The sequence below is a fragment of the Pyrus communis genome, chromosome 16 (assembly GCF_963583255.1).
Source record: "Pyrus communis chromosome 16, drPyrComm1.1, whole genome shotgun sequence".
NCBI classification, from domain to species: Eukaryota; Viridiplantae; Streptophyta; class Magnoliopsida; order Rosales; family Rosaceae; genus Pyrus; species Pyrus communis.
In genome coordinates, this window is record NC_084818.1 from 7,481,145 (window position 1) to 7,504,229 (window position 23,085).

Below are 23,085 nucleotides of genomic sequence, written 5' to 3' on the forward strand. Positions count from 1 at the left end.
ACATGATCACATAATATAATCACTAAAAGAAGATATGTAGTTTTCTTACATATATATAGTCATTAATCTAACGTTGTAGGTGGTCTTTTGTCTCTGTCTTTTTCTTTTGTTTTTCATTTTGTTTTTCTTTTCGTTTGTGTGTATAAATAGGTATTGTGTCTTTCGCAGGGTTCCATCATTTTTGTAGGTACGCGAATTATGTAATAAGAAAATGTACATTGTTGCTGTGAAAAGAGTTAAATAATTTTCCTGGCCAAATTTGTACATCAAAATGGGATTGGGTGGGCTCATTAAATTAATTAAACCAAAACGTTCCACGCATGGACGCTTCGTTATATGTATAACCTTGAAGCATAGTTCCACTGGATTAAATTGCGAAATCAAATGTTGACAACCATATAACAAGGAAGCCTAAGAATGTATAAGGAAGAATTGAAATAGTATTCTTAATTATGTCAAAAGATAAAAATAAATAAATAAATAAAGGGTTTTGGGACGGTTGAAACAATACATTGTTCAGATTGCATTGTTTTTTATTTATTTTAAACAAACGATATGATATACATTAAAAGGGAGGAGGTGGGTTTAGCCTCACAATAGGTTAGCAATAATGTAGTTCAAATTCGTCTTTAGCGAGAATTAAATCTAATATCTCTCAACCCCAACCCCAGCTTTGTTTCCTTTTGGTTCCATGTGTTGCCTTTTAATTCCTTGATAATTACTAATATATAACTGGTATTTTTTTAATCTTATTTGTTTATATACAAGCGATTTTCAGAGATACAAGATTGAAACCATGGCTTCAAACGTACAGAAGAACACACCCTTAAAAATGCGCATGGTTCTGTTGGCCTATAATAAAATTCATGGCTTTGTGCACATGAGGCAGGAATAACAATGACGAAATATGTATAACCTATATTTATTTATTTTTAATTAATGAGTATACGTATTCTTTTTCTATATAGCACTATATATAAATAATATGCGTTCAGTTTATAGACTTTTATTAGCATCGTGTTCTTTATTTTTGCATAAAAATTAGTGTGAGAGAAACATGATCACTTATATGGCATTATATAGTCCCTAAAAGAAGAAATGTAGTTTTCTCACTTGTATAAAGTCATTAAACTAACTTTGTAAGCTACTTAGTACTACGGTCTAGTGGTATTCTCTTCACTAGTAAGTAAAAGGTCTTAGGTTCGATTCTAGCCAAATGCAAATTTAAATCATATTATTACTAGCTCATTGTGAGGCTAAGTCCACCCCTCTCCATTAGTTAAAAATAAAAAATAAAAAAATAAAAAAACTTTGTAAGTGCTTTGTCTTTTGTCTCTCTTTTCTTTTCTTTTCGTTTGTGTGTGAAGTAGGTATTATGTCTCTCCGCAGCGTTCCACCATTTTTGTACGTAATAAGAAGAAAAGTGTACTGTCGTTGAGAAAAGAATTAAAATAATTTTTCTGGCCAACCATTTCTCCATAATAAGCGGACTGGGTACTCATTAAATTAATTAAACCAAAACGTTCCACACATGGACGCTTCTTTATATGTAACCTTGAAGCATAGATCCATGCCATTGTAGTTGAGAGAGAGAGAGAGAGAGAGAGAGAGAGAGAGAGAGAGAGAGAGAGAGAGAGAGAGAGATAATGGAAGCAGCTGGTCGTGAACTGCAACAGTTTCAAGGAAAGCTCTCTGGCAAAGAAGAAAAAGAAGTTGAAACACGCAGTGATGATGAGTATCATCCTAAACGAGGAGGCTGGATTACCTTCCCTTTTGTCACTGGTTCTCTCTCCATTTTTCACTCTCTCTTTCAGTTTTTTTTTTCTTAATTGGCTCCTTATTCTTTAACCGATCTTAAAGTACATCAGTATATATACATGTTATATGCAAATTAACAATGAGTCACTCTACTAATTTTCTCTTACTAGAATTATGTTATTGTCGACCATATATATATATATGCCAGACGAATATGAATTCGGCCACAATCTAGCCAGATAACGTTTCTCATCTTCAATTTTAGTATATGCATGTTACCTAGGCTTTTTTTGACCAAAATCTCACTTCCCCGGCCCCCTAAACCTGCAACAATGTGACTTTACCTCATAATATTTTATTTCACGTCTAAATAAGCTACTTGATTCCAATCAAGTTGGATCAAAGACGCACAGTTAAAAATTCAAAGGAGATGAGTGAGATTTTCGTCAAAGCACACAGGCCTCATTATGCACAGATAAGCCTATTGGGTTAATAATTTCCTGATTAAATGATGAACATATATACGTACAAATGCAGGAGGTATGTTGGGAATGTCTGTAGCAGGTGGCGGGTGGGCATCGAATTTGCTAGTATTTCTGATAACAAAGTTCAACGCGAAGAGCATAAGCGCTACAAAAATCGGTAATGTCATTTTTGGCACCAACAATCTCCTCCCCATCGTCGGAGCCTTCATTGCTGATTCCTTCTTCGGACCTTTCCCCGTCGTCGCCACTTTTTCCTTCATTTCTTTATTGGTAAAGATTACTCACTAGTTAACTACTTTATACTCGATCAATTTCAACTTACTGCATCTATGCTGTCTGCAACTAAAGGCATAATTTTATAAGTTGGGGGTGATTTGTCATTCCAAAGAAGCAAGAAAGATAGTGGGAATCTTGGAGAAGTGAGGGAATTGTTAAACCAAGCGACAATTCTCTATTAAAACATACCATAACGATTAGTTAATGGTATTAGTTGGTAGGTGATCCTCTACTACAGTAGTGAGGGAGAAGTGTTGTCCTTTACACCACAACGTGAGTTCAAAGTCCGTTAGCTTCCTAATCTAAGATCTAATCTAACAAATATATCGTTTGAAAATTATATATATGTGTGTGTGTGTGTGTGTGTGTGTGTGATGACTATAGTCAATTATCTTAAATAACTGAATGATTAACTTTCATCAGGGTTTGATCATATTAACCCTAATAGCTTCAATACCCTCCTTGAGGCCTTCAACATGTGTAACAATCGGCTCATCCCTCACTTGTGAAGCTCCATCAAAGTTTCAATTCTCAGCCCTCTATGCAGCAATATCACTAGCTTCTCTAGGACTTGGAGGCACTAGCTTCACAATTGCAACCATGGGAGCTGACCAATTTGATAAGCCCCACGACCAAGGGGTTTTCTTTAACTGGTATTTTCTGGCCTTGTACTTGGCCAACGTCATCAGCATCACAGGCATCATCTACATTCAGAACAACGTGGGATGGGGATTAGGGTTTGGGATTTGTTTCGTCGCAAATGCTATTGGATTAGTGGTGTTCTTGTTGGGAAAGCGATTTTATAAGCAAGTTAAACCAAAGGGTAGCCCGTTCGTTTTCATAGCACGTGTATTGGTTGCAGCCATTTGGAAGAGGAAAGCATCAGCTGCAACTTCAAGAGACACAGATTATTATTACGGAGATGGAACTTCGGTTGACAACACAATACCAACAAAAAGATTCAGGTATGCTGATAATTCTGTTCATGTCTAAATTTATTTTTAGCCAATTAACTTTTGTTTGTTTTTTCTATGTTAGTTGAATTCTTACTTAGACCATCTCCAATGGTTGGGCTAAAAGTCAAATTTTTTAGCCCGAAAAATTTAGTTTTTAACCCAAAAACAGATTTTCTACTTCAACCGTTCTACCCTAAAATTTTAGCCCGGGATTATTAAAGAATGAACTTAGGCTTTTTTTTTTGTTAAATTAATTTTTTTTTTAAAATATGTAGACTATCGTAAATTAATTTTATGAACATTTTAATGTAAAAAAATTTAAATTCCGATAAATATTGGGTAGAGTCCACCCCGATTTATGGGCTAAATTTCGGGGGGAATTTGGCATTGGTTTAGCCTTTAGCTCAAAATTTCCCCTTGGGTTGGAGTGGGTTTGGGGGGAAATTTTGGGGGGTAATTTGGCTTTTAGCCCACCATTGGAGTTGGTCTTAATTTTGTATTTTGGCTAAATTTATTGGCTACTCCACATAGACAAAAATTAGTATCAAAATATAGTCATCATCAAGTTATTTTTACTTTATGTACCTGAAAAATGCAAGCGTCAGATAAACAAATATTTCACTTAATTGTGTTCTTAAACAACCAACATTGTTGTAAAGATTATTTGCATGGGTACATCATGTCACTATGCATTAGTACCCTCCTAGTTTATTCTATAACACAAGGAAGCTGCATTATTGTACTCCATTTTTTTATGCAGACTCTTGAACTGTGCGGCGCTAAAAACCGAAACAGACAAGCAATTTGATGGCTCATATGCAAGATCATGGAAGCTGTGCACTGTCAAAGAAGTGGAAGACCTTAAAACCCTAATGAAAATCATGCCACTATGGTCTACTGGTATATTTTTAAGCACTCCAATTGGTATTTCTACCAGCCTTTTCATACTCCAAGCCCTAACTATGGACAGGCACCTTGGACCACAGTTCATAATCCCTGCTGGTTCATTCGCAGTCTTCAACCTTTTAGCCACAGCCATCTCCATTTTCATAATAGATAGATTCGTACCACCCAAGTTAACACCCCTCCAACGAATAGGGATTGGTCACGTGATCAACATTGTTGCATTTATTGTGTCAGCCCTAATTGAAAGGAGACGATTAGGAGTGGTTAGAGAACATAACCTCATGAACCATCCCGGTTCAGTGGTGCCCATGTCAGCCCTATGGCTCGTGGCATCGCTTTCTGTTTTGGGAATTGGAGAGGGGTTCTATGTCCCTGGACAAGTTGCATTGTTCTATGAAGAGTTCCCAAAATCACTAAAAAGTACTGCAACGGCTATGTCATCGTTGCTGATTGGAATTGGGTTTTTTCTGAGCGCTGCAATCACGAATTTGGTAGACCGGACCACAGGGTGGTTACCAAATGATATAAATCAAGGGCGGCTGGACAATGTGTTTTGGATGTTGGCAGTGATTGGAGTGGTGAATTTTGCGTACTATTTGATTTGTACCAAGTTTTTTAAGTATCAAAACCAAAATGTTGAACTCAAAACTTAAAATTGTAATGGAAAATGTCTCCAAGTTCTAAGAATTGAGGGAGACCAACTTACTCATCACTTAAGAATAATTGCGGTACAAACTCTCAATAAACTTCATATTATTTTTTCCCTCGCGCACCAGACCTAAATGAGGACAAAAGTCTTTCTCGGTGGCCTCCTGAGACAAACAAAGAACACATATTACTCTAAAACAAAATACTTTTTTGAAGTTGAAACCGATTAAACTTTAGTTGGTGCATCAGCCCATGGTGAAATTAGTACATCCTTTAGTTGGTTTTCAATAATAATGTTTGGTTTAGCTGTCATTCGATGGAAGTTTGGTTTGGAATTTTGCGTGGATTAGGTGATGGCTTATATAAATGCATATACATAAAAACCTTATCCTCCAATTGATTCAAATGTAATCTATTGAATTCACCAAAAGAAGAAATTCCCAGCAGAAGTGAGCCAAATATCACTTATCAATAGAATTAGTGAGTGGATCAAGTTTGCTTTGGCCCCTTCCAAATCCATACAGAATTCTGCATCCTGAAATAGATCATTTCAATACTTTAATGATACAGACTGATCCTTACAGCAAGTAAGAGATAAGCGATTGGCAGGAAAGAATTCGCCTAACAGGCTTGACATTTTGCCCCTTCTAGCTTTAAGTAGGGAAGAAGACGACTTTACAAGGGAGTATTGACCAACTGCTATTGTCTACAAGTGCAAATAAAGACAATTTTTCTAACGGAGTTGGACTGATGGAAGGAGTAGGATTCTCGTATTTTTTTTTTTTTCCTTCCCTTTCCCACCCTGATGAAATGAGGTACCGACAGGGGCATTGACTGGAAAAAAAAAAAAGTTTTGCACGGGGCATGTTTGTTTGTTTGTTTTTTTTTTTTTTTTTGTCATACACGGGGCATGTTTGTTACTCTTGAGGTTTTGTTTTTGTCCTTAATATATTATATTTTGTCATTTTTATTAAATTTCAAGCCCTTTAGTTAAATAATTTTCCTGGGCAAGCAAAACTTACTCCAATAGTGGTCGGGTTGGGTGGGCTCATTAAATTAATTAACCACCAATACGTTCCACACATGGACGCTTCTTTATATGTACAACCTTGAACCATAGTTCCATGCCATTTTAGTTGAGAGAGAGAGAGAATGGAAGCAGTTGCTCCTGAACTGCAACAATTTGAAGGAAAGCTCTCTGGCAAGGAAGAAAAAGAAGTTGAAATATGCAGTGATGATGAGTATCATCCTAAACGAGGAGGCTGGATTACCTTCCCATTCGTTTGAGCATTTAGAAACATGTTATTATCAAATGATGCGTACCTATATATATTATTAGAGTTGTTAGAGATTGAAGTGAAACGGGAGCCATGTGTTATTCTATTTATTTTTTTCATTAGTATCAGATAAGAGAAATGAACGTAGAGACGGACAAATGAGGAAAACATGATTACTTCTGCTTTTCATCTTTTTGTACTACCCATATGATACAAGCATACATCTCTTTTAATGTATGTAAAAGGCTTACACACCAAAACAATAAAAACCAAACTTCTACTATTTAAGCAATATAATTTTGACTTCTATTCTTCCACTTTCCACCCTTGCCATATGTGGTTATTTTCTTTATGTTCACACCAATTTCACAATAGAAATCATTATTTGAGTATTTATAGTCTCAATAACTACTAATGTCAGTGAGAAACAATTCAAGAATTAATTACAAAAAACAAAAAGGCACAACTTTGTATTACTTGTAGGGCAAGTAACCCCATTATTTTCTTAAAAAAGGCACAAGGTACGGAGAAATATCATCACAGTAATTCCCAAGCCTATCTTTTCTCTTTATGTAGCTCCACCCCTCTTTCTCTCCTTCAGTTAAATTTAGGCCACAACGCATTGTCAAACACGCTCCCTGACACTGAGCTAAGGAACTGAATGCTTGTTTACTACAAAGCCGTTCACAATATTCATCAAGCAATCCAAGTAATCTATAAAACATGGTTTCAATTTCAATATTTTTCAACAATGATTGCATGAAACATTCACTATGAAGCATGAACTCTAAGTTTACGTTTTTTTTTTTTTTTTTCCAAATTATAGATTCAACTTAAATTTATTGTTCTTTTAATTGTGGTGAATTGAATATGCGTGAATAAGAGAAGAAAAAAAAAAGGGATTTTTCAATCCCTTCACGCATGGGAGCCGCAGCTTGAAGCCGCATTGCCCGAGCCACCAAGTCGTTTCTGCTCCAAAACTCTAAGGTCCAAAACAAAGCCGTTTTGCATCACCTTTCTTACGGACCTGGGCTGCCTGCAGTTGATCTGCAACCCTATTGGGCATATGCACCAAACCGTCCCACTTGTTTTTTTTTCTTTTGGGCCATGTTTTATTTTTGACTCGCATGAAATAACAAGCCTGTGGGTTAGGCCTTGTTTTTCACTTTTCCTTCTTAGCTCAATAATTAGGTATATAATCTGTTAACCCCTTTACTTCTCCTTTGTTGCCCAGCAACCCAACAACCACTCTTTTTGGCATGCAAGCGACGACAGTCCCATATTTTGGGTCATCACTCATTCTTTTCACACATAGGTCTCGAAGCTATTCCCGTTCACTACATATGTATATTGTGTTTGTTTGCAGGTATCATGAACCTAGAGTTTGTACCTCGAACTTGAAGTTTTGAAAATAAGTGCCATAGAAATTCGAAGTTTCATAAAACAATACACCCGTAAAAATCCGGAGTTCTTGTAGGTGATTTGTTAGGATTACACGTAGATGATGCTTTTAAAAACAATTGCAAAATTTAGTTTGTGCAAATTACTTTATTGTCCATAATTTTATTTTGTGCTAGAAGACAAAAATGTTTTTTCACCTTCTTATAGTTGACAAAAAGAGCTTCATTAATATGTGGTTTAAATTAACTTCTTTCATACAAATCTGTTATGTGTAAATAAACTAACTTGAAATAGGTCCAATTTTATGGAAAGAGATCCTCTTCGGATCCCTTCCACCAAATCCACCTAATCAATCAATCCAGACCCTTGATATTTGATCCAACGGCTACAAATAGGGGGCCCCTTTAAAAGTTATAATAACTTTAGCCGTTGGACTAAATTTCAAGGGTCCGAATTAGGTAATTGGGTGGATTTGGTGAAAGAGATCTGGAAATGATCCCTTTCCCAATTTTATGGCCTAACAATTAGATTAGTCCAATTTTTAGTTATTTTTTTATTTAGGTACATGAATAGGACTCCATATGTTATCACTTTTTGTTGTTAGGTTGATACTTTGCATTGTGATTACTATTTTACTCTACTATAGCTATTCAATGGAAAAAGAAAAAAAAAAGCAAAAAAATAAGAAAATGATACGATCGGTACGTTGATAGCTATTCTCTTTGAGGATAATCGCTAAAAAGATAGCGACTAATATGCTTGAAAGTCGCTATCTTTGTACCGATCCCTCCCTTTTCAATTTTTTTCCAGCTTTATTTCTTTTTTTTATCTTTTTTTTTCTTTCTCTTATAATAACAACAAACTATCATATTCGTGTTTTTCAAAATATATTTTTTCCATGCAAAATATATTATAATTTATTTTTAAACACTTGTAATCAATGATTTAAAACCTAAATTTAAAGATATTTTTCTATTTTCTCACTTTAAGAATCAATAAAAAATAGTTTCAGGACCTAATAATCGGTAGGATCACATCCAAAGGTTTTGCAATATTTTCCTTAACTCCAGCGCAAAATATTTCTTAAAGCTAAAAATTTCAAATTTTTTTTCTTCACAAAAAACTATGTGCTATAAGCCAAAGTCAGAGTCATTCTATTAGCACCACATATTTCCTAAAATTAATTTAGGACATTTCCAAAATTTCGGACACCTATAAATCTCTTGGGGGACCTCGCTATTAGTTATATTATTTTTCTATTTTTTTTTCAACTCAGGTACCCTATTAGTCGACATAAACCCAAATTTCAGCTGATCTTTTACAATCTAAACTACCTATCATATAAGTACTTTTACAGTCTAAACTAGATGTCATATAAGTACTTGTACAAGCTAAATTACCTATCATATTATAATATTAGGCGGCATAAACTTAGATTTCAACTGATCTTTTATAATTTAAACTACCTATTATATAAGTACTTTTACAGTTTGAACTACGTGCCATATAAGTACTTGTACAAGCTAAACTACCTATCGTATTGTAACTACCTATCATGGTGGAATAAGTAATTTTACATGATTCTAACAGTAAGATGTAGTCCTCCATCTTGGTAATGTTAAAAGCCCCCGAAGCTAAAACGATCAATGTCAAAAGCCTCTTGAGCAATTACTTACATAAGACAATTAATGTATAATGCTCACGAATCATGTAGACTATAATCATGTAACAAATATCAGCAAAAATAAAGCTTACTGTTGTAAACGACTCAACGAAAACATGTAAAATTACTTGTAGTTCTCATAGCTTCATACGAATTCAAATTCAAATTTGGATACTAATCTGCAGGAATCGCGAGGAAAATTCAAAACAGGAGTCAGATAGAGTTTTTGATGAAACGACGAGATTTGATGAGTAACTTTTTTTTTTATTTTTTTAATACAACGATAAATTTTATACTAAAAAATATGAGAGTTTTTATGAAATGATGAGATTTGATGTGTAACTTAAAGTTCTGTGTTAATTCTGGAAGAGTCATGATAAAACATTTAACGACAGTCGGTGCAATTTTGTTTTCAAATTATGTACACTTTAATTGCTCTACTTATTAGACCCTACATACGACTGTGCAATACATTAGACCCATATCAAAACATACGGATCAGGATCATCTCTTGAGCAAAGGGTGAGGATCCTCCTAATCAAGCCCATCAGGCCATTGAAATTTTATCCAACGGCTACAAATAGGGGGCTCCTCTAAAAGTTATAATAATTGTAGCCGTTGGATAAAATTTCAACGGTTCGATGGGCTTGGTTAGGAGGATCCTCAGACTATGACTTTGATCCATGTATTTTTGTTCCGTGTCTCATATTACTTTATTCTGTCAAGTTGGTAAAAAAAATCTTTAGCTCTTGACTTATGGTAAACTAACAAAAAATAATGCCCTTATGCCATGCACATTAGCCAAGTTATTGATTCTTTTAACCAACCGGATTTGAATCAGGTAACTTATTTAGACGCGAAATAAAAACATATGAGGTAAAGTCACAAGATCGGTTGAAGAAGTAAGGAACCAATTAAGAAACAAAAACTGAAAGAGTGAGTGAAAAATGGAGAGAGAACCGTATGTATCTTCCTATTTAAAGGGCTTCAAATGTATTTTTAAAGTAGTCAATTAGAGAATTAAAAAGTTAATGTAAGAAGAGAGTGAGTTTTCTCCTTCCTTAAAATCAAGTGTGAGATTTGGTAGCATATCTCCCTATTTTTGTCTTCTTTTTTTTTTTTTTTTTTTTTTTTTGTGAAGCTTGTGCCAAAAAACACTACTCATGGGCTTGTTGGCTTTATATATAAGAAGATTAGGCATGAGTTAATTAAATATGCATTTAATTCGTGTGTATATGTACCCAAATTTACACTGCAGACATATGTTACAATTATTTATACTATGAATTTGGTCAAAAAAATAAATAAGAAAACATTCATGGCATGGGGTCTTTTACATATAACTAACCAAAATGGCCTAATGTATGGTAGATTGGGAATTAATTTGAGAAAATTTTATATTTTTCTGACTCAATTTATGTCATACGTGCGTCGTTACTTATGATTACTTGAAATATACAGTGCGCATGATACAAGATGCTCTGTTCTACGTATGCAGTACATACAATACACAATGCTTAAGTGCTAATAAATTAATAAGATAGTGCATATGTTGCTAATTATTTGTTGGGCCAACTTCGTAATGTTATCTTCGAAACTTTCATTTCTTTTTATTTTCATTAGACGATTGTTCATGCATACAAAATATAAGTGATAAAAATCAAAGAAAACCAATGGATTTATAACTGTTGAATTGAATAAATTAAAGAAAATCAATGGACCAAAATAAGTAGGAGTGTGTACAAGAATAAAGAGGGTATGTGAAAATCATTGTCCATAACTATAATCAAATGCTGGTGGTCAATAAAATGCTGAAATGCCTATATGAATCTTTTTATATCGAGAAAATGAAGATTTTTTCGTTTGTTAACACAGTCAATTGTCAATTTCGCAAGCAAGCACCATAACTATAATCAACCGATGGTGGTTAAGAGATGATTGAAATGCTTCTGTGAGTCTTTTGAGTTCGGAAATAGAATCGGTTGTCAATTTCGCAAGCAACCAGGCAGCAAGCAGCTTCAAGAAATCTGTATGAACCGAAAACCATTGTCCATAACTATATTCAAACGAAGGTGACAAAGAGAATACTAAAATGTCTCTATGAGTCTTTTCAGTTTGAGAAAAATGAAGATTTTTCTGTTTGTTAACACAATCAGTTGTCAATTTCGCAAGCAAGCACCATAACTATAATTAATCAATGGTAATAAAGGAAAAGTTGAAATGCTTCTACGAGTCTTTTCAGTTCAGAAACACAATCGGTTGTCAATTTCGCAAGCAACCAGGCAGCCAACAGCTTCAAGAAATCTGTATGAACTGAAAACCGTGGCTGCGCTGGCTGGTTAGCAAAACTACCGGTTCCGCCAGTTGTAAACAGTTCCGTATTCATTACAAAAACGACCAAATTCTTTTAATCGCAACGACATGCCATTTTCTGCGTTCGTATATTGTCGCCGCCAGTCAACCTCTTCGCTCAGAAATTAATGGCGCGTTTCTTGTTCACCAACGGCGTTGTTTCGCCACCCGCGACCACTCCTCCGGTCGCCGCCTTCCTCGAAACCCACCCAGGCGCGTACACGACGTCCCGAACTCACAACGACGCGTCGTTCGTGCTGTTCTGGGAAAAGCACCTGAGGAGACTGGCGGACTCTGTGACAATCCTCTACAATTCGAATCCTCAACTTCTCTTCGGACCCCACTGCAAAACGACGCCGCCTTCGCTGCCGTCTCTGTCGTCCGACTCCATCTCGCTCCGATCGACGATTCGCGAGCTCGTGAACCGTTCGATGAAGCAAGTGCTGCCGATTGCTATGGAGGAGAGGAGGGAGGGGGAGGAGCTGTCGATTACGGCGTTGGTCAGTGGCAATTTGGAGAAATTGAGAGTTGGGGATGAGGGTTTTGATGTGAGTATCTACATTGGGAGTTATGCGCCTGCTGTGTTTGGTATCAAAGAAAACGGTGCGTTTTTGGCTGTGGTGGGTCGCGGGAGAGATTTAGCTGCTGCAAAGTACTCGGATTGGGTAAGGTCAGTGTTGTGAATGATTCATTCTTCATTTTTGTTACTTGGATTGTAAGTATTTTGAGCTGTTTCATTGTTTTTTTCACTTGGGTTTTCAATATTTTGAGTAGTTTGATTGATTTGGTGCTTGCGTTTAAGTTGTTTTAGCTGTTTGATTGTTGGGTAGCTTGAATGTTCTTGAGCAGTTTGATTGTTTTGTTTCTTGGTTTTTAAGTATTTGGAGCATTTTGATTGTTTGTTACTTGGATTTCAAGTATTTTGAGCACTTTTATTGTTTTGTTACTTGGGTTTCAAGTATTTTGAGCTGTTTGACTGTTGGGTTGGCATAATGTGCAGGATGAGGAAGTCTTTGGAAAGGTTGAGGCCGCCGAAAGGGACGGAGCTCTTGTTGTCCAATGATGGTGATCGGATTCTTGAGGGCACCGTGTCTAACTTGTTCGTTGTCCGCCGGAAGGTTAGAGGCTATAAGACTTTGTAATTTCGAACCACATTAGGAAAATTCGTGTGTAACTAAGTATTATGTCTTGCGTAACTAAGTATTATGTCTTGCTACTTTTATCAATAAGTTCCAGTTATAGATAGTTGCATAATTGGAAAAACAATGAAACTGTTCTCAGGATATCAGTGAAGCTAAAGCCAAAAGTATGCACTGTTTTGAAGTACAGACAGCTCCTCTTAGTGGTGTCCTTCCAGGAATTATTCGGCAAGTGGTCATTGAGTATGTTCCCTCCTACTATTTTTTTCAAATGTATTTACTATACAGATAGCGTTATCAGCGCCATTGCAACAGAAAAGAAAAAGAAACAGAAATCATTTGGATGGATTTTTCATTATGTTGCTACCAGAGTTTGGTAGCTGACATCTGATTGTTTCTTTATGCATGGTGGTCTTTTGTTCTTCTCTGGTGGCCAAACAAATTATGATTTAAAACAGGAAGTCCTATTAGACTTCTTTGGTGTCCACGAATTTAGTTGTATGCTTGAAATCAAATCTATTATTACTCTGGTGGATGGTTTAAAAGTTGAACTATTGCAAGTCTGTAATGTTTTCCCCATAATGTAAGTGAACACTAACGAGTGACCCTGGAGGCGGTATTAAATTGGCAATTCGAGACTAGGATCGTGCACTGAGTTTACTTTTGATTAATTGATTTCCAATTTGATAGGTATATCGAAATTGATAAAGTGCACATATTGACATCTGTTATGTTGGTTTTTCTTCTGGTAATTTATGTAGAGTCTGCTTGAGCAAGGGAATTCCCTTGAGAGAAGTTGCACCATCGTGGTCAGAGAGAGAATATTGGGCAGAGGCATTCATTACAAGTAAGCCTTTACTTCTCTCTTTTTTCAGTGCCATGCAATTTGTTAACTATTCAAGTAACAAGATATCGTTGCCTAAGAGATCAGTAAATTTAAGGCCTGTCGACACTTGTTGTGGGGATTTAGGACTGATACCACTTTTAGAACTAATTGCATTGTAGCCAGTATAGCAAAGGGCTTTGACCAGCAAACAATATAAATGAGGATTTTAGTTCGGTTGCAATTCTGCAAACCTTTTGGGGACATTTTCAAGTCTAATTATTTGTGTTTCCTGTCAATTTCGGAGTTTCAACATCATATCTGCTAATTGTATAATGAAAGGATTAAATTCTACATATATCACTGTTTTTATATGATATTAAAGTCAGATGAAACAATCAGGCATAATTGTCGTACTGTTACATGGAAAGTTGTATGCCATTTGATTTTAATATTATGAAAACGAGTAACATTTTGTGTGTCAGAACATGAAATAACATTAGCTTGTTAGTTAATTAGATTAGAATTTAGGGGTCGATAGTTTTTTCGCTAGTTTGATGCATCAAGCATTCCCATTCTGATTATCAAATGCTCTGTGAAAACTAACTGTTCCAAGGGATTTTATTTGAGGCAACACTGCACTATATATTAGAATATTTTGTATGATTAATATTGCAGGCAGCTTGAGACTTCTGCAGCACGCGAAGACAATTAGTTTTCCAAGTTCATGGGAATCACTGGATTCTAATTCTTTGGAGAACATCACATGGATAGACAAGCATTTTGAGGTGTGTGCATCTAAAGTTTTAAGATCTCGCAACTGTTCTTTGCATATCATAATTCTCTGCTTTTTAATCACTATGTATTATTTTTAATATAACTAGGACGGGCCTGGGATGATCACGACAATAATCCAGGTAAATCTAGATATTCTTCTTCTCTTGCACAAAATGTCAAATTGTTCCACCCACAATGAAATAAGAATAAAGTAGTCAATTCCCCGTGTAAAGTGAACTGCTTTAACATCATTCCTCATGATTCTGATAACTCTTTTTTTTTTTTTTTTTTTTTCGGGCAGAAAGAGGTCATGGAAAGGGCAGTTTTAGAAGGGTACTCTGTCAGTTACCTTGTATAAAAGGTGGACAGATCTTCTTCTTGCATAGTACTTGTACGTCTCCATGAGTTTATCGTCTTGTCCCTCCCTTCAATGCTGCAACGGGTGATAACTAAGCTTGAATTTACGTCGTTTGTCAAGTAAGCTTTCTATGGTTCTTTTAGTCCAGTTCAAGCAAACCAAGGAATATAATGTAACGGATCTACTTTGTATAGAATGTAAACCCTCCTAGAACATAGCTATATAGTATCAAGCCTCTATCACAGATACAAATTAGTTTGATCTCTTTGCGCTCGATGAAATTGGCAATAAGTTTGAAGACATTCGATATGCTTATATTTTAGACATTGTTATGCATATTTGATATTACTGCTGGTACTCATGGTTTAGTCCTGTGAAGATTGGTAGACATGTCTCATACTTCCAGTGTACCCGTTCCAAACTAGGCACGAGCAACATCGGTTGTCATGTATGAGAATCCCGGAAGCCAAATAGAACCCAGTAACTTGTCACGTACGGTCTCATCAAAAGAACAGAACCCTTCTTTGTAACCACCGGAATAGCCGATCTTAGCAGGAATTCAGCTTGGTGGCACCCTTAATTGTTGGGGACCAACTTTTGCTTCATCCTTTGCACAGTTGCAGCTAAAGCTGTGTGTGAACCCTAAAAATGTAAAAGCTTAAATGCTTTATTGTCCAATGTCTTTGCTTTTTCTGAGTTGGAATAACAACATAACATGGGCTGCTGTTTGCCAGTAGAACAAGCATCTTCTAATCTTTCCTTAATTAAGTAGCTAATTAATTACTTATGGCCTAAAACATCTCTAATTTTGTTTTCCATCTCTTCATTTGTTGTTGTTGATGTGGACCTTGGTATCTTTCCTCCATAATCGTGGATTGGATTTTGGTTTACGAGAATATAGTGATAAGATTGGTTTAGGGATAAGAAAGCATCAAAATCTTGAGTTCAATTGACTGCTTTGGTGCGGGAGGAGGTGCACACTGTTATAACCAAATTAGCTCCGCATGCATTGTTTTTTTGCGTTGGATGATTTCATGCGTTTAATATTTTTTTTTTTTTAAAAGAAAAGAACGACTATTACATCCACGTTGCAATGACATTTCATAATATTGATACTGACTACAGTTTTTACATGTATTTGATACAATCAAAATCTCAACTTTAAGTCATTCATAGTATTGTAGCCGAATCCTGTATTCGTACGCAATAAAATTTATCAGAGTGTTGCCTACATATCTCATAATAATAAACCTAGCTGCACCACCCCTTTATAAATTTGAATGGATTGGGATGACAATTAGCATAGACCAGCTTCACCTAACTTTGAGACCCACTATAAATTATGTAGTGCCTTTATATGTTAATAACACCCTGTCAGTTGGTCATCCAATCGAAAAGTAGTACTAAAAACAATAATAAATCTTGAAAGTTATGTCGTGTCACGTCAAATCATATTATAATACGTTCAGATTTTAAAATTAAAGTTCAACCGTATCATGTTACTGTTATTTTAGATTTCCGTTATTTCTTAGAAAAACAAGTTTATGTTACATATTTAACGTAAAGTATAAATTCAATTCATCCTAATTTTAGAAAAGGCATAATAAACCCATAACATTTAAAAATGTGAAAATTTATCAATCTCTTCGTATAACATTAGTTAAACGCGTTTGTTGCATCAAAAACTCAAATTGTCTGTATTTAGCAGGGACACAACATTTTATCAATCGTATAGCGACTCATGTCAACAGTTTAAAAAAATTAACTCTAACTAGCTACCTTCGTATCAAAATTAAATCGAAAATCACGAAATTTGGACTTAGAAAACGCTCACAAAGAACTTTTTTGAGGCCACTAGCGTGTAGTACGAAGCCCACAACTCGGCCCTTTAACCCTGTAAAAAAATCTGAGGAAAAAAAAAAGTAACCGAAGGAAAACCAGAACGAACGGTGTTGATAAATGGTAGTAAGCATCGAGCCAAAAACCTTCCTCCTTCCCTTTCTCCATCGTCAGATCGCTTCCCTCTCCAACGCGCGCCAAATACAAACACTTTCACCTTCCCCCCTCTCTCTCTACGTATACAGGTACGAAAAGTTCCCCTCTTTCTGCTCTAACGGCGGCAGACCAAAACCTAAGGGCCGGCCTAGGGCTCCGATTCCGATTTCCGATTTTGTTGTTGAATTGTTTGATGAAATGCAGTGAATCGTTGTGAGTAATGGCGGAGGCACCGACGAGTCCGGCCGGCGGGAGCCACGAGAGCGGCGGCGAGCAGAGCCCCCAGGGAGGAGGAGGAGGAGGCGGCGGCGGCGTCAGGGAGCAGGATAGGTATTTGCCAATCGCCAACATCAGTCGCATCATGAAGAAGGCTCTGCCGACCAACGGCAAGATCGCCAAGGACGCCAAGGACACCGTCCAGGAATGCGTCTCCGAATTCATCAGCTTCGTCACCAGCGAGTAATTTTCACCCTTCTCTCTCTACTGTTATTTACTTTGCTTTTCAATCGGAATTTTTTGTGCTAATTTGAATTGGGGTTTTTTGGGGTGTTTAGGGCCAGCGATAAGTGCCAGAAGGAGAAGCGGAAGACCATCAACGGCGACGATTTGTTGTGGGCGATGGCCACGTTAGGGTTTGAGGACTATATCGAGCCCCTCAGGATTTACTTGGCTAGGTACAGGGAGGTAACTATTCTTTAACTTTTGCCTTTTATTTCTCCTTTTTCTTTTACTTAAATTCACTTTACATATTATCATTTTTCAAATGGAAATTTGCAGTTTGGTTGTAGCATTTTCTGGGTTTTTTTCCTTCCTATTTTTAATTTATGCAATGGTGTTTTCTTATCAGTTCAATCTAACACGTCCTTTTATTCTTCTTTGTTTTTCCCCTTTGGTTTGATTGGTTGGGATCATTGGATTGTCACAGACAGAGGTAACTAAACATTCTTCAGTGTTAAATCTAGTTTTATGTTCGATTGAAGTTTGAACTACGTTTGAATTGTTTAGTTTATTAGTTTGTATCGCTTTTGGAGCGTTAGAAATGACTTGACCGGAAAGCTTTGAACAGGGTGATGCAAAGGGGTCTGCTAGGGGTGGAGATGGTTCTTCAAAAGGGAATGCTGTTCCAGCAATGCCTGGCCCAAGTGCACAGGTGTAATTTTATAAAGCCGATTAAAATTTTATTCTGTGTAAAGTTTTGAACTTTGAATCGTGACCTCACTCAATTCTCTTTTTGTTGGGTGGTGAATAAATATTGGCAGTTTGTTCATCAGGGAGCATTGAATTATGGCAACCCTCAAGTAACTATCTTTATCTCTCTTCTATTTTCCCATGGACAAACACATGACATATATACACACAAATTGTGTGCTCTCAGCCTCGTATGCATTTGATATTTTTCAGAAACAAGCTAATTAGAATTATTCTAGAATGGGAATCTCTGTAATTGACATATGAATGACTTTGTTCAACTTTTAGGTTGCCCCTTCAAAAAGTTTAGAATGACAGAATCTTAACCAAAATGTACAATTGACATGTTTTCACATTAGTCTTGTTTTGAGCATATGATATGTACTTGCTAAACATTTGGACTAGAGTTGCACTGGTTTTATGTAAATGCTTTCGGTCCATGCTGTCCATTAAAGCCACCAGTAGCTTCTTATGACAAAGACCATAGGGGATTGTGTGTTTTTTTCTATCTAGGTGAAGATGTAGTGATTCTGGGACACATTAATTCGAGTGAATTGTGTATAACAAAATTTCAGTATGTGTACATGATACAATTAATCGATAGTTATGGTTGGCGAAGAACTTGCTGCTTGAAAAATCAATTGCCTTTTATTCTTTGATTCCCGTGAAGGTTTTTTTATAGGATTTACATCCTCCAATGAAACTTTCTGAAGTTGAGAAATTATAGCTTTGCCTGTACCATCTATTGGCTGGTTTGGTAGTTGTCAACATTTCACCATAACTCTGAAGGCAGTTCGATGAAGTCTGTTTGAAGTTTGGAAAAATATAGCTTGATTTTTACCAACTATAGGCTTTACAATTGTCTTGGGGATTCTAATAAGATGCAGCATCTTAGTCATATAGAGAAAACTTGCCTGACACATTAATAGACTGTTTAGAATAGTCTTTTAAGAGAAACATTTTGTCACTTACAAAAATCTTTTACTCTTTTAGATTACTTTTATTTTTCCTAATGGTAATTTCAAAGCTTTTTATTTAAATAGGGAACTAAGGCACATTTTGCACTATCACTGAAAGTAATGGATATCCATGTTTCATAAGAACAGATTCACTGGTGACGGGTTTTCACATTCCTTAAGAACCTGTTTGCGGGTGAAGGTGTCTAGTGTACCCATTAATACCAAGTGTTACTTAAGTGTTCGGGTGGCACTTTTAAGTGTTTCTTTGTTAGTGTGCACATGCTTTTATTGCATCACATTTGTGTCTGCTTTAAGAACAGGATCTCTCACCTTGTAATGTCTTGCATTTGTCAAAACATGCCATGATGCTGAATTTGTTACATTATTTTTTGCTTTTTGGAAAGGATATGATTTCTTATTGGTTTGTATGGTTCTTTTAGTTCACTGAAAGAATCCACTTGCGTTATAATTTTTTTTTTCTGCTCAATTGTAGGAGGATTATTATGTGCCATTGAACAATATGGGTAATGGAAGTTGATGCTTTTGCGAGTGATATGAGGAAGAAGAGAGGACATGGATTGTGGTCAATGTGCAATTGATCTTGATGATGTGTTCCTCAATATCTTGCAATCCAAGCACAGCATCTCGTTGTTCATTCCATGCGAAGCAATGAGTAGAAGGTTTTAATTTCGTCTTATATCATTTTTAAGAACTCGGAGGTGGTAAAGTTGTTAATTTTCAATACTGAAAGTATCATTTATGTGAATGACAACTATGTTTCTGGGGTCTCTGTTTTGGTTGGGGTAGGGTTGATTTGTATTTCGCAGATGCTACCGTTAGCTGGGTTTGTGTAAAGTTTTCTTTGGCTCTGTGTCTAGTTTAGTTGCCTGACCGTGTTAAGAAATGCTGTTTAATCGGTTTGCTATTCTTAGAACCCCATTTAAAGAAAAAAAGGTTGAAATATATGGAGATTTTCATATAACAAGTTGGGTTATCTTACTTTGCTGTCTAGCTATAGCAAGTAATTGTCCTTGGGGATTTGGGGCATGGATTTTGCCCTGTGTGTTGTGTTTTATTCGGGATGCTATCCCGTTCGATGACTGTATTTTTGTTGTGTCACAAGCCAAACGTGCACCGTTGCCGGTATTATAGCAACGAAGTAAACAGCTTGAATTGGTGTTGTATGATGAGGCTCGAAAATCATTCGAAGATTTGAGTTTGAGTTTGTGCGCATAATTTTTCTGTGTATATTTCAAGCTTAAATTTTTCGCTGTGTATGTTTCAAACTCTGATTTTTGAGTTGAGTGTTAAACTAATGAACCTCCGACGTTTGTTATTGTGTTGCTGTGACTTGAAGTCCTAGAAGCCTAGAGTTAGTGAGACGCGGTCGGACCTAAACCTAGTTGGTTAAGCACGTCGAACGTCACTTCGACATGCTTGGCTTACGACTTCTTGCCGGACTAGGGACTCCAGTTACCCGAAACGTTGTGAAAATGTCGAGACTAGAGAGGGTATAGTTGTATTTGTGTGTACCAGAGACCTCCACCAGGCATGAACCAAACAAGAAAGAAACAGTGAGGGATGAGTAGGACATGCAAAAAACCACGAGTGAGTCGCACACAAAAACAATCACCAACCGCCAGTTCTCCACATCATGTCCTTGTCCAAGTACTCCTTCATTATTCACAGGCACACGTGACAGCACGTGATCCTTGTCACCAGCGATGTTTGGATTTTTGAAGGAGCAGGCGTCGTGTTGCTCGCACGTGAGCTATGATAATAGAGAGAGAGAGAGAGAGAGAGAGTAATGGATACATCATAATCATATTGATATGGTCTCTTTATTTTTATGTCTGAGAACAAATTGGGTGTGTTATGCAAGTGATATGTTATACAAATTGAGTGTGACTTCAACACTACGAATCTATTAAAATTAATTTGTTGTACAATTATTTGAATTTTTTATATTTAATCTCAACTATTCATTATACGTACCACTCAAAGGAAAAATTAATTTTCTATATTTAAAACAAATATAAAAATAAAAATAAAAGATTCTACATAAACATCCTACAATGCATCATGTGAGTGTGTGAGTGTGTAGAGAAGCATGTGTGCCACTTAGGCCAACTCAGAAGAAGGGAAGAGGATCCTTTCCGAATTCATTTTGTGGGGATTCTAGAAATCCTTACATTCTAATCGTTCATCGTATATCGTACGGTTAGTTTTCGTCAACTACTATTTGCATTTAATTTTAAATAATAAAAAAATCAAATAATTTCTGATCTCACGATGCATAATGAATGGCTAAATTGTAAGGATCACTAGAATCCTCACAAAGTGGATCAGGTTGAAATCCAAATTTCAAAAGTAGAACATGAGAACATGCATCCTCTCAGGATCCATTGGTCATAATCCACCAAGTCACATCATTTGAGTCATTAAAATTTGATTCAACGATTAAAGTTATTATAACTTTAAAAGTGAGCCCATGTTTGTAGTAGTTGGATTAAATTTCAATAACCCGGATAATGTGACTTGGTGGATTAGGACCAATGGATCCGGAGAGGATCCATGTCCGGTCCAGCTCACACCACTACTAGTAGCACCCTTTCTTCATGCCTCCTTTTATTATTTATTTAGGGGTGTGTGGATTTTATTTCTTACACATTCCTTGGTAATTTTTATCTGTTGATTTTCTTTAATTCATTTAATCCGACGATCGAAAATTAGAAAAATGTGTGAAAAGTAAAATGGGATACATTAATATCAAATCCCTTTATTTATTTATTTCTTTCTTTCTCCCCTCAAATCTTACCTTTTTACTTGCTGTACCCCCCATCCCAAAAGTCTCTGTTGGTCAATGGTCAAAAGGAACCCATATTTATGAACTGACGAATTATCCCTGTTGGTGTACAGCTGGCCACGTTATAATCCACAGAGAAAGAGAGAAAGGGTTGGGGGGTTTTGAGAGATTCGGCCGGCAAACCTCCTCACGTGGGACCAAAACTGGTTTGCCAAGAGATGACAGAGCCGAGTCCGGATCGGAATTTTTTTTTGAGAATCTCGGAGATTTATAAATCGTGTTCGTTTATCGTATATCGTATGATCAGAAATTATCTTAAATATTTTTATTTAAAATTAAACATAAACAGTACCTGACAAAGACTGATCGCATGATGTACAATGAATGAACACGATTTATAAATTTCTAAGATCCTCACCGAAAAAGATCCGGAGAGGATCCTGTTGGGACAGAGCCACCGAGCACCCTTCATGCTCTTTATATTCCCACGTCTCTACTCCGTTTGTTGTCTGAAATGTTTGAAATTTCTCTGGTCGAATATCGAAAGAAGTAAAGAAGGATACAAAAAAAAAAAAAACTCTAAAATTTTGGTTAAATCGACATATTTCGTCTATATTTTCGTCATATCAGTTAAATATCGAAGATATAAACAATGCATCTTACTATTTGTATCGTATTTATTATTTTAGTTTTAATGTCAAATAACCTAATTTTTTGTTTTCATAACGTTGTGCGTTCAATATTAATTCTTAAAGATAATAAGAACTTTAAGTACTTTTGTTTTATCTTTCGCTCAATCCTCAGAGTCTTCTGATTTCAGGGCTCGCTCAACCCTAAATTCATTCACGTTAATTTGTAAAAATATGTTTTCACATGAAATGTAAGATTAATATCTAAAATAGACGAGATGTTGATTAAATCAGTTAGTCAGGTTAATGTTCTTTTTCTTTCATTCAAATTTGAATTTTCTGTAAATGAGAATAGTTTATAATATCTGCTTTTTTTAAAAGTAAAACTCTAAACAATGGCCTATTCTGAATGCAGGAATTATTGTCTTATTTGGATAATTGACTTTTGTATCTTTATATATAGATGGAGAAGACAAATTTAGTAAAATATTCATAATACCAAAAAATGCTCATCTCTTCTTACAACTTTTAAAAAGAACAATTCATTAAATAAGAAACATTAGTAAAATAATTAAAAGAAAACAACCCCGCGTAAAGCGAGTAACTAACCCTGTTTTAAAAATAAAAAATAAAAAATCATCTAAACTGTAAATTAAATATTTTTTTTTTTCAATAGAATTAAAAAATTC

General features: G+C 35.8%; 3 protein-coding genes across 3 annotated transcripts; all 3 read left to right on the forward strand.

Annotated features, from left to right (window-relative positions):
• The first annotated feature begins 1,620 nt into the window (after positions 1-1,620).
• On the forward strand, positions 1,621-5,034 carry LOC137719733 (protein NRT1/ PTR FAMILY 2.7-like). Its single transcript, XM_068458766.1, has 4 exons — positions 1,621-1,782; positions 2,296-2,513; positions 2,943-3,484; positions 4,236-5,034. The coding sequence occupies exons 1-4, from the start codon at positions 1,647-1,649 to the stop codon at positions 5,032-5,034; spliced, it is 1,695 nt and encodes a 564-aa protein (XP_068314867.1). The 5' UTR covers positions 1,621-1,646.
• A 6,561-nt stretch (positions 5,035-11,595) lies between these two features.
• On the forward strand, positions 11,596-15,164 carry LOC137720214 (uncharacterized). The gene is made up of 7 exons (XM_068459253.1): positions 11,596-12,392; positions 12,723-12,840; positions 13,004-13,104; positions 13,623-13,708; positions 14,363-14,472; positions 14,569-14,601; positions 14,763-15,164. Exons 1-7 carry the CDS (start codon positions 11,851-11,853, stop codon positions 14,817-14,819), a joined length of 1,047 nt encoding a protein of 348 aa, XP_068315354.1. The 5' UTR covers positions 11,596-11,850; the 3' UTR covers positions 14,820-15,164.
• A 1,573-nt stretch (positions 15,165-16,737) lies between these two features.
• LOC137720215 (nuclear transcription factor Y subunit B-1-like) lies at positions 16,738-19,972 on the forward strand. Its single transcript, XM_068459254.1, has 7 exons — positions 16,738-16,903; positions 17,019-17,273; positions 17,369-17,498; positions 17,740-17,745; positions 17,881-17,964; positions 18,074-18,112; positions 19,455-19,972. Exons 2-7 carry the CDS (start codon positions 17,035-17,037, stop codon positions 19,497-19,499), a joined length of 543 nt encoding a protein of 180 aa, XP_068315355.1. The 5' UTR covers positions 16,738-16,903; positions 17,019-17,034; the 3' UTR covers positions 19,500-19,972.
• The last annotated feature ends 3,113 nt before the right edge of the window (positions 19,973-23,085 follow it).